This window comes from Melitaea cinxia, chromosome 4, assembly GCF_905220565.1.
Source record: "Melitaea cinxia chromosome 4, ilMelCinx1.1, whole genome shotgun sequence".
Lineage (NCBI taxonomy): Eukaryota > Metazoa > Arthropoda > Insecta > Lepidoptera > Nymphalidae > Melitaea > Melitaea cinxia.
The window spans coordinates 5,461,624-5,477,353 of NC_059397.1; the positions used below are offsets into that span (position 1 = coordinate 5,461,624).

The 15,730-nt window shown below is 31.3% G+C and overlaps 1 protein-coding gene across 16 annotated transcripts; it reads right to left on the reverse strand.

The window, feature by feature from the left end:
* Positions 1-1,425: 1,425 nt before the first annotated feature.
* Positions 1,426-13,977, reverse strand: LOC123670039 (troponin I). 16 transcript variants are annotated; one of them, XM_045603536.1, is made up of 10 exons: positions 13,808-13,977; positions 11,922-11,959; positions 10,565-10,582; positions 10,171-10,299; positions 9,971-10,094; positions 9,176-9,276; positions 6,168-6,211; positions 5,390-5,531; positions 4,314-4,331; positions 1,426-2,521 (listed from the first exon to the last, which is right to left on the reverse strand). In XM_045603536.1, the coding sequence occupies exons 2-10, from the start codon at positions 11,934-11,936 to the stop codon at positions 2,453-2,455; spliced, it is 660 nt and encodes a 219-aa protein (XP_045459492.1). In that variant the 5' UTR covers positions 11,937-11,959; positions 13,808-13,977; the 3' UTR covers positions 1,426-2,452. The 16 variants fall into 16 exon arrangements, with proteins under 16 accessions (XP_045459492.1, XP_045459489.1, XP_045459490.1 ...); XM_045603533.1 differs by lacking the exon at positions 9,176-9,276 and adding an exon at positions 9,658-9,758; XM_045603534.1 differs by lacking the exon at positions 9,176-9,276 and adding an exon at positions 8,656-8,756 and having other exon boundaries at positions 13,808-13,976.
* Positions 13,978-15,730: the final 1,753 nt, after the last annotated feature.

The following is a 15,730-nucleotide window of genomic DNA, read 5'->3' on the forward strand; positions in this document are numbered from 1 at the left end:
TTTTTTAATGTTGACAATGAGGATAATTGATATTTAACAATTAATTTTTATAGTATTTTACTGACACATTAATTTTATGAAACTTATAAGAAATAAAAATGTATAATCAATTTTATTGAAAGTTATACCTTAAAATTTTTCATACTATATAAGGCGAGCGGTATGAAAAAAATACGAGGAGTGAAATAGTGTAAAACAATGCTGAGGAGTGATGCTGAGAATGACGCTTTACAGCTCTTTTAGCTATTAGCGATATAAGTTTATACTTTGATATATAGTTTATACTTTGATACTATTGAACCTGTATTTACTGTACCAAGCGTCAATTTCTGTTTAAGTCTGTAACAAGCGTCAATTTCTATTTTTAACCGACTATAAAAAATGGAGGAGGTTACTCAATTCGACCGTATATATATATTTTATGTATGTTCGGGGATAACTTCGTCGTTTATAAACCGATTTTGATAATTCTTTTTTTGTTGGAAAGGAGATGTCCCTGGTGTGGTATAAGGAAACCAGGATCTGATGATGGGATCCTAGAGAAATCGAGGGAAACTCTCGAAAATCCGCATAGCTTTTTACTGGGTGTACCGATTCCGATGATTTTTAATTTAATCGAAAATCGATGTTTACCAAATGGTCACATTCAAATTTTATCGAGATCTGATTACAAATTTTGGAGTTATCTTTAATAATACGTATTTACTTGACTATTTTTTCGTCTACCTACGTTGTTATTGCTTGTCGATATAATTGAAGTCGGTTTTTTTTTTCGTTTGCCTGCAAACATAATTATTATTTTAAGTTTTTATTGTTTTAATTCATTATAATTTTGTATATTTAATAGATTTTTTTAAAATATCAGGGAGAACGATTAATAAGTTAACTTTAGCCGCATGTCGGAACTGACACACATACATTTTTTCTTTCTTATTATTAATAATGTCCAAATTCAATAATTTAATAATTCGCTTAGTTATTTTCGCCATTATTTAACTTTGCAGATCTAATTTATTACATAAAAGCGTCCTATCACTCGTTTCTCCATAACAAACGAGATGAAAGTCTTGTCTGTAATCAAATAAAGCAACAAAAATTATGAATACGTGGGTGGAATTAAAGCAATGATATTATTGAATAGAATATTTACAGTGTATTACAAGATATTCCTTATTTTATTCAAACTCCATAGTACTCGTACATATTATTTTCTAACCAAAAGACCGAAGATAATGAAAAATTCGAATTTATTTTGGTATTTCATAAACTTAACCTAACCTAAAATATGATATGACCAACTTAAAACTTAAAAAAAAGCTTTCAATACTTTAGCTCAAAAATACTTATTGCACCCTACTTACTAGACTATTATCTTCATTTATTAGCAGGGTTTCATTATAAGTGTGATTAAATAAATTACGCGAAGATACATAACAATATATTAAATAAATAAAACAGCAATAATGTACATTAGTATTAAGATAATAATTTCGATATAAATATGTATTATTTGAGGTTTTTGCTGTATTTTCCCGTTCGAAATAATAATAATATAATCGTAAAACATTTTGTATGCTTTTATTGTACAACAATTTTCCGATCATCGATTACATTTTAACAGGTGATAAAAAATATACTATCTAAAGACTCGTGAACGCCAATTTTTATACCATAGCTGTGGTTACTATACTCACCACATGAGCACAAACAACTTGAGGGTTGTATCGTTTGACTCTGACCTTCTGTGAGCTCCTGGTTTATTTATAATTTGAACAAGATATTTTCTGCTATACCCTTCTTCAATAATTTAATAACCGTGTTAATTAATTACATCCTGCCAATCTGAGAAATTAATTCATCATAATAATCAAGTGTGATATTAAATTGATTGAATGTTTAATTATAATTGCTTGTGCATTTGTGTCTTTAACAAAGTGTTGGTATTATGTTCATTTGATATATTTTGGTTAAGTGCTTACCTGATATAAATATATATTTTTTTTTCTGTTTTAAGGGATTGAGAAAAGGGAAAATGTTGAAGGCATTATTGTTCCATATATCACCATAACTAAAAGGGTTTGAGCTTATTTTTAGAACAAAATGATGAGAACGTAATTAGTAAGAGGAAACTTGTTACGGTTTTTTCATCTGTTTTTTAATACAATAACAAAAGGGTTATAGGGAGTAGAGGAAAATGACATCACGGTTCATGTAATATAATACAGAAAATTAATTTTATTTAACGTATTATTAACTTACAAAAACATTATTTATAAATAAATAAATATAAAAATTGTTTTGATGTTCGAAGTGTCATCATTGAATACATATAAAATGATTTAGGAATTGTTTTCAAGGAAAATAAAACCCAGTAAAGGGTGTTATTGAACTTGAAATACGTTTTGGTCAGCTGATATAAAGGTCACAAATAGTTTATAGTGGGGATCACACTTCATGCTTCCACCTCCTCCTCTTTTACCTTCTGGTCTCCTGGCTTGCCCTTGGACCAGTCTGGCTTTTTCTGTAAAACAATATAAAATGATTAGAATACAATCAACATTACATTGGCAGCGACAGCATAAAACTACAATCAACGAAACTCAAACGCTGTCGTCTGACTATGTATATATGTTACTGGCAAAAATATAATTCAGAAATTGTAATAAATACGTAACAATTTGATATAATGCCACTCACTTCTTGGTATTATAATAACCTATCATTTATTATTATATGCATAATTTAGTTTCAAGCTGACCTGGAAAAGTAAAAATTATTATAACGCATTTTTAAGATAAATTTAATATAAAAATTAAATATCTTTGGAGATGTAAAAACTTTGATTATTAAGTATTCGTTAATTGATATTATTGTTCAAAAAATAATATAAAAATTACGAAGTCAAAATAGGTACCAAGTCATATTTCATATAACGTTTAAATATTACGAGTACTGTTGCGGTATTTTACAAAATACCATATTACACATATTGCCAGTAACACATATACGTCTAAATAAGCATAAATTTCGCTCATTTCTCTATTTCTCACAATCTCAATGTGCGCGTTTTCACATCAATCATTAAGCTGTAATCTCTATACAGATTAAAATTGCATAAAAAAATTAACACATTGTATTTACAAGTAATGTATAACATTACAATATAGTAGCCAAGTAAGGTACTATATGATAAATGTAACACTACAAAATGTTGTGCTTAATAAAACAAAAACAAACGATCTTTTCAATTTAATATTAATTAACTGTTAAATATTTGACTTGTTTCAAAACTGGTAAATCTAACTAAATCTTTATTAAAATTTTAAATACTGCAAAATCGTTTGTTTTAAAATCTCAATAAGCTACAACTATATAAAATTATAGGAGGATGGTTGCATACTCTTTATCCTTCTATATTGCACTAAAGTCATCTACGAGGCAGTGCTCAATGTAAACACATGTGTACAATTTATCAAAGTGAAAATGCTACTATATTGTATAAAGTAACATTTAATACAATCGTAGCCAAGTCAATGAATTTTCACTTTTAAAAATCCAATAAAATTGTAGACTGATAATTTACATCGTCAACTATGATTGACAATGCATAATAAAATGCAGCATTTATAAGCCGTGAAGAGATTATACTATGATTTCGCTACAAATTTGTGCAGAATAATATAGGGATTTATCATTTTAATAACTAAACAATTTACTAATCAAGTGAGATTTTGCTAAGCCAATATAAACAGGACCAAATCCCAGTAGCACAATTTGGTGAAGATAGCTTCGACAAACAGAATCAGAACATTATGTGCATCTTTAAATAATAGGGCTGGAAAGAATGCAGCAGCTTATTACAGTGGCAAAATGCTTAATCCTGTGATACTTTATAAGCATGTGAAGAGGGTAGGAAAGTCTGTGTCGCTATCAAAATAAAACGTGCTTCATGTAAATATTTCTATTACCTTTCTGAATTTAATTAATATCCGAGTTTATATTAATATTAAAAAAATCAGAAGGTAACAGCAATATAACACACTACTCATTCAAGCTGTGGACTTTGCTGACTATAAACCTAATTTCAAATAAAAATACACTAAAAAATAAATCCGAAAATTCAACTCTTGTAGAGTTAATTTGAAACGAAAATCGACTATAATATCGTTTGACACTATAGTATAATGTGTCAAAGATAGCAAATATAGAAAAAGAGTGAATTTAAAATTCCACATTAAAAATATTTATAGTATAAAAAACTACAAAAATGTTTTAAAGTAAAATGGCTCTTTTTGGCAGGTCCACTTATTTACCTTAGCACCAGCACCACCCTGTAAATATGTACATTAAATGAAACAACAGAACAGTTACATAGCACCATATGAGAGTTTTAACTGATTAGTTATTGTACTTTAGAAAAACAATATTTGCCTTAAGTATAAGTTAAATTAATTAATTGTGAGGGATTTGATGTCTTATGTTACACTTCGGAATGAAAGTTCATAAAATGTTAATAAAGGAAAATATAAATATTAGTATTGAAAATGAAAAAGTTGAATCAACCCTGAGATATCAATAAGTAAAGATTTGCTAAGCTTGGGGGGTAATCACTTGATATTAGAACACATTTATTTTTAAATTCACTTCTTTGGCTAAAGCTCTAGTGGGATTTTCATATAAAAATGTCACACAATAAATCCAAGTCTCAGTAAAAAGGGAAGCCTATGTATACGCGCTCTCCAAACTCAATCTCACCTTATTTCCCTTTATTTTTAGAATTGTTTGGGAAATCTCAAATAAATGATGTATCAAATATTTAATAAAAAAATTAATTTATTATTAAAGTAAATAATTGATCATTGATCGATGTATGGAAATACACTGTAATTCAATTGTGAATACTATTCGTACATGAAGCTAAATCACTTCTTTCCGATAGCCCAATCAGCTTTCTCTGCTTTCTTAGCCTGTTGGAACACGATGAGTTGTACTTGGTTGTTTTTATTAGTAAAAAAGTTAGAATAACTTTAAATATGTGGGAAAGTAGTTTAAAATCTGCGTCCCAAGCAATTTGGACAGTGAAAAGGAAACGTGGATCAATCCATACTATCTTTTATAGATAGTACTTTTTGTTATAAACCGAATTTTGACTAGGTACTGCATTCCTAGTAGTGAAACTATATTACATTTGTATCTTATTTAAAAATAATAGAAAGATAAAAAATAGAATAAAGCGAAGATAGACAGAAATCTTCGTGTCTTTGTGATGAATTCTTATCAATTAAAAATTTATAATTTAAGTAGTCAATAATTTTAATACTTTCTTCGAAAATAGTAATCAGGAGGAAGAGGGTGATTGTTAATAGAAAATATGGGACAGAATGGTTACCTCTTTGTCTTCTTCTTCGAGAGTGAATTCCTTCTTTTTGACAACCTTCAATTGGTTACGGAAGTTGAATTCGGCCGCCTTCTTCTGGAGCTTGGCGAATTTGTTCTCGTATTTGGACACCTTCTTGAGTGTTGGTTTGACGCTGAACGAAAATTAATTCATTTTTACAAATGAAACAAAAACTAAGAATTATTTTAAAATTTCGTTGGATAAATGATTTTTTTTTCTTCATCATTTTAATAAAATTGTATTCTATTTTTTACATATGTTGCGTTATAATCAACAATTAACTGAGGTAGGGCACAGCAGGAAATTGTTCGCTTAAATATGAAAAAGCCCGACTGGGGTAGCATTTCGACCTTACAGAAGATCACAGGTAAATAATTCTGTTTTTATGCAGTGTTGTGTTCCTGTTGGTGAGTAAGGTGACCAGAGCTCATGGGGGGACTTTGGGATAGGGGCGGCAACGCGCATGCGATACTTCTGGCGTTGCAGACGACTATAAGCTACGGTACGCTTACCATTTCCTGCTTTTTCCTACCTCAGTCACTACAGTCAATTTTCAATAGCCACTAATGAGCTTTTGCTTCAAATTTACGGTATAAAAAATGTCTCATAGTAATTTCTGTATATTACTATGACTTTTATCCAAAAATTACAGAAATAAGGTTCAAGGAATACATGTTAATATTACTCATCCATAAATACTAAATTGAAATATAAAATATGTTTTTAATAATATTTTAGCAGCCTTAAAATAAATAAAATTAATACTTACAATTTGCCTCTGAGGTCATTGACTTGAGAGTTCAGGTCAGCGATCTGATAAAATAAAATTGTGTGAGCGAATGACGGATGATAATTATTAAATTCTTTTTTTAAGGTTTATAATGACGAAAATTGATTATTCTAAGCAGAAATTCAAACGAAATATGTGAGTAATGATTTACTTATAAGTAATTGTAGAAACTAAAATAAAATACATATTTTATCTAATTCAAAGGAATATAGTAGTATAGAATAAATAAACTATAAAAGTCTAAGATCTTAAAATTGTGATGGTATCAATCATCCAAAGTAATAAAAAAATAAGGAACATTAAAAGCGAAAAAATATCAAGCTCATAAAAAACACACACAATTATTTATTAAGTACTTCGAAATGAAAATTAGGATTAATAAGATCAAAGCACAGATCCGTATAGGTAAAGAGCTGAGCGTAGATTAGGCAGTGTTATTAGCGAGCTGTAGATCAGTTTATATAATCTGTAGATATTCATATAGAAAATCTTCTTAATGTATCCATTTCGATCTATTGCTATTGCTCTTCGCCTAAATGTACTTTACACCTTTAACCACTACGTGTGTATCTTTATCTCGTGCAATTTTCTTGTGCCCTGTGCCAGGTAGCTGGTCGCTTGCAGTACCTTTCACCTACGACACTATGTGCAGGATATTTTACAAGTGCAAAAATAGCGCTTACAATATTTTACGCCTTCGTTGCTCAATAGTCCAAAATATCTTTAATTTCAAAATTTCGAATAAATCACTACTCGTGCTCCAATGAAAATTTACAATTAAATTTAAATTAGAAGACATATTTTCGTCTTTTTATCTGCATTGTATAAGCTTATTATAAATAAGAAGATACTTTTATAGCAATCGAAGTTGTAATATATTTAGCACTGTATTGCAGTGTTTATCAATTACAGTATACTACGGATTGTACATAAGTTCACCACACAACTAGTTACATCGTCTACCGAGAGTGTATGTAGAAGAGTGACGGTGCAAAATCGATCGCCTCAACGTGTTTTTAAATGTATATATTATATGTGTTGTCTTTTGCATGTCGATTGTGTATATTTAATCATTACACAAAACAGTTAACACGTATCCGAGTGAGGTCACCACTACCTCAGACTCAACAGGATAAAGGAAGGATAATTATTGACCACAGCATGGCACTTTCAATTTTTAATACTTGGTGTCTAACATTACTATTCTATGGGTTTCACAAATGGTGATAGGTAACATATATCTCAGCGACGGAACACGCAAACAGTTCGCGCGGAATGTAACGGCACATATATGAATTGTTGGAGATTTGGAACAAGAAGTTTTATTTATAGTTTTGCACTTGTGTGTGCCAATAGTGGAACCCGTCCATCGTTCCAATTCACATCGGTAACTACTTGTTATCATAAAAAGAGAAAATTCAGTAAGGCCGCTAAGCTCGCCACCACACATGAAGCGTCACACGGTCAAGGTTGGTAAGTACTCGATTTATAATTATCCAATATATTAAAGTGCCATACTATCAGGGATATTAATTGGGACTCTGAAGCCATCTACGAATCATTATTTTTTATCTATTTCATGCATTAAGCGAAAGCGTTTACTACAGAGTCATTGAAGTTATGACGACTTGTGACTCTCTGCTAGTAGTAGGTACTCGCAACGATAAATCGCTATTCCGCTCCGTAACTTTTTAATATACGACAGCGTAAAAGGTGTACATGATATCGAGGTACGAAACTATTGATGATTTAATGTATGATAAGCGGACATGCAGCTGGTCAAACCCACCAGTGGCGTATGATTGCAGTGTTTGTTGAGCCGATGGTTATTATTGGCGTTAGTGTAGTTAATCGTGTAAGCTCCATATCAGATGACGTCACCGTTGACGCGGCAAAGATCGATCTTGCACCTCATGCCTTACTGTGGCTGGTAAGCCGCAGCCAATGTCCGCGCGCGACAACCCTCTACTTCACGCACAGGCACACACCTGCTTTACGAGTACATAACTAACACTATCCCGCGCCTCGACCGTTATTTACAATCCAAGAGCAAACAACCGAAAACTTACAAAGCATTATATCAAAGTGTAAACACGATTGTCACACGCGTACGCTTGTTACAGATCGATGACTGTGATATTCACAATGGTCATAAAGTATTGGTCAATACCTCATAATCTCTTTTCCTGACTTCATGTTCCAAATCCCACTTCTGGCCCTCACACACATACATGCGGTCATAATACTCCTGTATTATTTTCTTGAGCATTGCTAAAGAAAAAGGAAAGATAGATTATTTAGCCGGCACAATGAGCATGGGCATCTGTGTGAGTAGCCTGCGTTTGTCGACTGAACGACGTGTGCATGTGTGCGGTGAGCCGTACAACTATCATATCATGTCGAAAAACTAAATCATTATTAACTCATATCACGTCATACGCATTCCCAATCCTAATATGCAGTTTACCTCCATTTTCCTAATTTCGATAGCTCGTTCTAGTTCATATTTATCCCCTTCAAGGTTGTATATTCTATGCCAATACATTTGACATATCGTCTGCAGTTCCGCTAAAGAAAAACAATCACATTTTAAGGTTTGAAAATATTCCAGCATAGTGCTATCCGCCTCGCGTGTCGTGGGTAGTGTAGATTCTTATAGTATTGAAGCGTAAGCGAAGCTACATGATAAAATAAGTGGATCAGATGGACTATTTGAAAACTCTTAATTTACTGTTAACTCGGTGGAAATATCTACAGTAGCCATCTATTACGGTATTTAAATAACGGGACGATGTTATTTAGCGAATTCAAAGATTTATTTTGTTATCCACATTAGTTAAGGTAAATTTATTTTCAGCTGCCTTAAATGGTAAAAATGAGTCTGCTGTGAATACAAGATATTATTTTTTACTAGTCACATTTTTTGGCTTAAACTACTCAAACGTAGAGCTTAATACAAATTTCTATTCGTCCAAACCAGGTCAGACCTCGAGATCTCTGCGAGCCACTTCCATCTCGTGATCGTACTTCTCCTCTTCGAGCTTCGCGATACGCTGATGATAACCGGTAATGATGCTCGTGAGAGCCGCTACAAAACCAACCAATATTACTCCCGCTATCTAAGCTCACCGCCTCCCTAATGGTAACCTTCACCGGGAACGCTCGCGGGTAAGTTATGTAGGAAGTAAGTAAGAGTGTGAGTCTCAGATAGAAATTTAACAAATTATAAGATATATGTGAGTACTTTTGTGTAAGTTCAACAACTTTAGCTAGAAGAGGAAGACGCAAAAGAAATCAAGAGGCCATTTAATAAAATGACCGCTCACATCAATGGATCGCACGATCCAATGTTAAAAGAAACGAAGTAGAGAAACACGCACTTTGACATCACAACGTTAAACAAAGAAATTATTGTAAGTTTTGTAAGTTTGTCAATATATAGGGCCTCCATAGTGGCTTGTCTCGCTACCTCCATATCTTTCCTCTTTACGATGTATTCCAGATCAAACTTTTCATCCTCGAGCTTGGCAATGAGGGAGTGGTAGTCTTTGCAAACCCTCTTAATTGTATCTATAATTCGAATACATAATTTATATGGGTTACAGTGTTGGGAACATACAGCGATCTGGAGATTGCTGTAATGTGTAGTGTATTTTATGATACTTCTGAAACCTGGCTATATAAATTGATTTAATGGTTTTCTGCTTTTAAAAAAATTTATGATAAATTAAGTAATACAATATTGTCACTGGTGTGAAAACGTATACATGATAAACATTTACCTTCGTTTGCATCGTCAATGTTCTTGGGTTTACCGCACCTTTCCTCGATGATGCGCCTCCTTTCTGCTGCTTTGCGTTCCTGTTCTTTCTTTAATTCTTCGGCGGCTTTTTTACGCAAGAGCAACTATAGAGACATTATGACAATATAAAATAATCCTGATTTTCTTTCATAAGTTACACAAAAGTGTCTTGATACTTACCCTAAGCTTCTTCTTTCTTTCAGGGGTCATGAAACCTTTCTTCGCCTTCTTGGCCTTGGAGGCTTCCTCCATGCGCTTGCGCACCTCAGCACGCTTGCGGTCGATTTCGGCCTGTTTGGCCTTCTTCGCCTGAAGGTATTGTGATAATAATGAAATCGGATGTCAAACTTTATTGTCATTTTGTGAATAAAAAAATTGTGAAGAAGTAATGATATGTGTGTTTTGAAGCTAATGATTTGATTTTATTCTAAGATTGTTATCATAAAAAATGAAAATATTCTCGCAAAAGTTTACTTGTAAAAGGTTACTTGTTTTTAATAAATTTTAAGAAATATTCTATTTCGCGTAATGTTGAAAAAATTATTTATTGTCTTCATTTTCTTCTTTACTTTACCTCCTCGAGACGCTTTTTCTGTAATCAAAACAAAATGAAATTAGAAATTATACTGTGTTCAATAAAATATTAATCTGCATTTGTGTTATAGTGAATTTTAGTAAGTACGTAAAGTATAGTGACATTAAAATGTGTGCATTTTCTTTTTTATAGTGCAGATTTAGTTATTCGATATGTGTGAAATAGAATAATTTAAATGTGCACAACATTTAGTTGCTGCTTGATTGTAAATCATTAATTTATGTTGTAACTACTCTTTAATATTTTAATTTAAATATATATTGCATTAAATTATTAGTAAGACTGGTGAACATATCGTGTAGTTACTGTTATTTTTAAACTTATTTTATTATTATATTATATCGTTTAAAATATTAAATTTTAGTGTGTATGTATCGCCATTTCAGTTATTATTGCAACACCTAGAAAAAACTTACAATGTTTTCTTTGCTCTATATGTATATAAAAGAATCTCTGTGAAAAGTATAGTATATCATGAAAATTTTGGGTATTTATATGTTTCAGAAATTATTTTCTCGAAATTATCTAAACGCTTATGATAGTTCACTGTGATATGCTTTTTTATTTACCAAAATTTAGAATTGTTAATAATTATGATTGTGTTGTAGATTAAGTATTTAATTTTAAACTTAATTATCACATCCAATATAATTCAGAATAAGTAAATAAATGCAATCACATAATCTTATAATGTTTCTTCTGTAAGGACAAATATCCATAACCATTAAGGGTTGAACATTTCTAAGAAAAGTAATCATTTTAATAAATAATGTAAATATTGTTTCTGAGTCTGAATTCCTGGAAGTTCTGTTCGAGTAAATGTGTGTCAGTGTAGTGTTAACGCAGTTAGTATCTTACCTAAGTCTCGAGGAGAGAAAGTATTCAATACTGTTGAACGTAGCCATCATCAGCGCAGCACCCAGATGTCAATTGTTGTATTGAAGGATCGCAATGAAAAAAGAAAATAATGAAACGATGTTAGTATTCAGCAATAATTATTTCTAATATATTTTACTAAGATCTAACGATACTTGCAACACTTACAAACAATATATATAATGCTTTAAAAATAATGAAAAACTTGTAAAATAAATAAATACTTAAATATGGTTTATAAAATAGTTAAATATGTTTCAAAATAAAAAAGTGTAGCGTACCTAAAAGACTATGTCACTTTAAAATTAAACTCAGCATTATATGTATAGAGTAGTCAGTCAGTGAATTTTCGTTGATTTATAAGTGTGTTGATCCTTACTTAAATGTAGTACAATATAAAAAGCTCTTTCACAATATAATTACATTCTGCCTTTTGAAGTTACTTCAAATCTTACCTCACTTCATCATCCGCCATTGTGTGTGTATTGTTTGGGTGTCCTGTAATAGAAAAGTATTGGTAAAATATTTTAGTATAACATAAACACGCAACAACAGTTGTTGACACTCACGTTAATATATCTATTTTATCCGTACTATCAATCAAAGCTAACTTTTTTATGTACAAATTAAAAATATTTTGACACGAAATATATTTTAACACTTTTATTTATCTCAAAATCTCTTTGAAAGTTCTTAAGTTGTATATTTGTAATAATGGCGATTTTGTAAAAATGATATTGCTATTTTGTTGCATTGCATTAACGATACCACACTGTAACACTTTGTGCGTGCTAGTAATAAATTGAATAATGCGATTTTTATGTAGTGGTTTAAAATGATTTATATTGTATTTTTCCCCGCATTTCATAATATAGGCAGATTTACGTGTATATCCATTTACTATCTAAAATCATAATTTATCTTCTTACCATGTATAAGTCATGAGGGAGACTATTATATCGCATACCTTTAATTTTTTTTATTGTATTTCAGTTTCAAAGAAAATCTTTGCCTTAAAATTTCAAGTTACCTTCTAATTGAATTTATAAATATGCTTATGATTTCCTTCGGGAGTTTTAAGCTTTGAAGACTTTATTAAATTCTAAGAGCAAAATATTTTTAAAGTATTAACAAACGTTAATAAGATAAATTAATAATTTAAATCTTTAATGAAAAAACTTAGTTTTAACTTAGTAAGTTTATACGAGTATCATACCAACTAGTAATATATTATGAGGTTTAATAATTTTATAAAATAGGAAATTTTTGGATGAGCTACACTGTTATTTGAGACTATTTGGAAAGATGCCAAATTCCCCGACTAGAACTGATATTTGATATTCCCAAAGATAATGATCTGCATAAATTTTATATATTTTATAGCCGCCTATGGTCTTTTGAAACGATTTCAACTTAAAATATGTCGTGAACTGTGTTTGCAATTTTGTGTTAAAAATTGCATGGAAATGTGTTCATTTTCCATTGAAATGTAGATCAAACGTAAATACATATGTTCCGTAATTAGTTCGGGCGAGTTCGGGTGATTTCGCGCGGTTTCATCACAGCCAGACCAGAGCGCGCGCGACTGAAATAGGTTGGCGCGCACGCGCATCCTAATTTGGTCGCAATCGCTCTACTTCGGTTACATGCGCTTCGGACGTCGAAAGTGACGGACGTTAATGGTGTAATAAGAAATTGATTTATTCTAAAATGCGTTATGCATGATGTATATTTTTAGTTTCGGAGAGAATATTCTTACGGCTTTTAAATATCAAAAAGTATCAATTACAAATAAATGGCTACTAGAAGGTCTAAGATTAAGAATAAAGTAAGGCTAAAACAAATTTCAAAATCATAAATTAGACCTATATTTATAATATTTGAATAACTTATTATTGAAAATAAAAAATATTGACAAAAATAAGAATTGTTAGAGATACTTAAAATGAATTTTAAAGTTTGAGGAGGTCACTGTAACACTTTGTGTAAATTAAAAACCACCAAATTTCAACGTCACGTTCTGAAACCGGAAGCCAAGGCTTGACAAGTATATGATCCGTAGTTTCTTATAGCATACTTTTGTCACATGAAGCTAAAATTAACGGGTAATCCATATATGATGTACAAAATTAGTGTTCATTGGCTAATTACGGTTAAGATACGCAAAATACCCCGGATAAAGTTTCACACGAACGTATGGTATCACATATATACACACACGAACGATGCATCACGGCGATCCATTACAGATGACGTTGATATATCACTTCACTGACCGATTGATGCACTCAGAAATCTTTGCGCATTGATTTAAGTTAGTAAAATTTAAACTCCACGGAAACTCACCTAGCGCAAGAAAAAGAAGATGGCCCTACAGATGGTTCAGCCAACACGAGCCACAGTTGCTGACTGGCGGTCGGCGGGCGGCAAGGTGCGGCGGGCAATGCGTGGGCGCCGCCCCCGCCCGCCCTCACGTTCCCCCGAACTCCTCCGCAATCCTGCGAGACTCAATACAACCCCCGGCCTCTTCTGCTTGCGCACAGACATTTTTAGAGCAGTGTCGTTTTGACACCAACACCGAAATAACACAGCGTCTTTGCTCCATACGAAATTCAGTTTTCTAGTAAACATCCACCGTGCCGTGTCTCTGTCGAACGAATTTCTTATAATACCTGGATTCGCTAAAATAAATGTTATTCACTGCTTACCTTTAAAACTTTTACGTAGTTTTCCTTTATTTTTAGCCTACTTACGAGTCTTATGTTAGATTTTAATTATAGTTAAAAATAGTACCAACCGCCATTATTTTATTACATACCTTGGTACGAAAATTTGGTTTCGATGTATTGCTTAGAAAAATAGCATAATGTATAGAAACAGTATGCTTAGTTATTTGAAAAATATAAAGCACAAATATTACGAAATAAGCTAAATCTGCTTCCTGGGAACTCAAATTAAGTACATTTAAAATTTGAAAACTTTCTCGATTACAATAGCTTCTTAACTTCGAGCGTGCAGGTAAAAATGGTAGTGAGAAATATACGATGCGATCTAATGATCAAACTTTCAGGTTTATGTTTAAATTTACGTTCATCTTAGGAAGATTAGAAGTTTATCCGGTTCTTACCGTTTTCCGTACGTTACTCTACTGTCGACATCTTAACCGTTTTCTGATATGGTTAGGTTAGGTCAGATGTTATATAAACCATTTATATTATCATTTGATTGATTTTGAAATAATAAATTTTCTATTAACTCATATTACAAATTGTGCTAAAAAGAGGTACACGCTGCTTTACAATATCTCAAAAGAAGAATTATATCTTCCTATATGTTATGTTCTTAACTGTATTTATTACACGTATTTCCATCCCTGCCCAAGTTCTCAAGTAAATCAAGTTCCCAATTGAAAAGTGAACCCAATTCAAAAGTGCGCCTTGAATTGTTATGTGAATGCATATAGCGAGCCTTTAAAATTACATCCTACATAAACAAATTTATGAACTAAATGCTGGTTTAACCATACAAATTAATAAATGTAAATACAGTACAGAAATATATTAACACTCGGCTTTTACCAAGTTCTCTTATTTCTGTTAAACTTTTATTTCTGTTTTATGCTTTTTAGTAAAAATAATAGTTTGTTTTTAATTTTTAATGTTGATTGCGGGCTGGTTTTATTTTATAATTGAAAAATTTTGAAGAATTTATAACAATACGGGGATAATTATTTCTTATATTTATCCAATTGTGGTAAATATAAAAGAGACAACTTAAAATATAACAGTACTCTTTAAAAATAAATAAAACATTTGAAGATCTCAATAAAAATTTTATTTGTACATACTAGTTGGGCATATATTCTGGTCTAAGAATCTCGTTGTAATAATTAATAATATTAAGTAGTTATGATAATGAATGATTTATTTATCTTTATTAGATAGACTGGATTTACTAAAGAAATAGTTCATCCTAAAAGGAAGAAAGCTAAATATAAAATAAGTATAGGCCTATACTCACTTCACTGGACATCGAACTTTTTTCCTGCTGAGTTCAAGTCGAGTCAACTACCATAAATTCCACACAGAGATCATGAAATTTGCGTAACCTTTCAGTATCTTTTAAATTTCGTGTCCAAACAAAATAGTATTTGAGTTCTACTACTGGTGAAAGATTTTCTAAAACTTTTCAATTGTTTCAGAAATCCTGCAAACTTTGAAACATATTCATATACTTTATCTATTTTTACTAAAATACGCTTCAGCCTGT

Bases quoted from the DNA above. Each gene is read 5' to 3' on its own strand.
- LOC123670039 (XM_045603536.1), bottom strand. The intron at 6,212-9,175 runs GTCTGACCTGGT...TTATTTTATCAG, and splicing joins TGGCTCGCAGAGATCTCGAG to ATCGCTGACCTGAACTCTCA. The intron at 5,532-6,167 runs GTAAGTATTAAT...ATTTTCGTTCAG, and splicing joins AATGACCTCAGAGGCAAATT to CGTCAAACCAACACTCAAGA.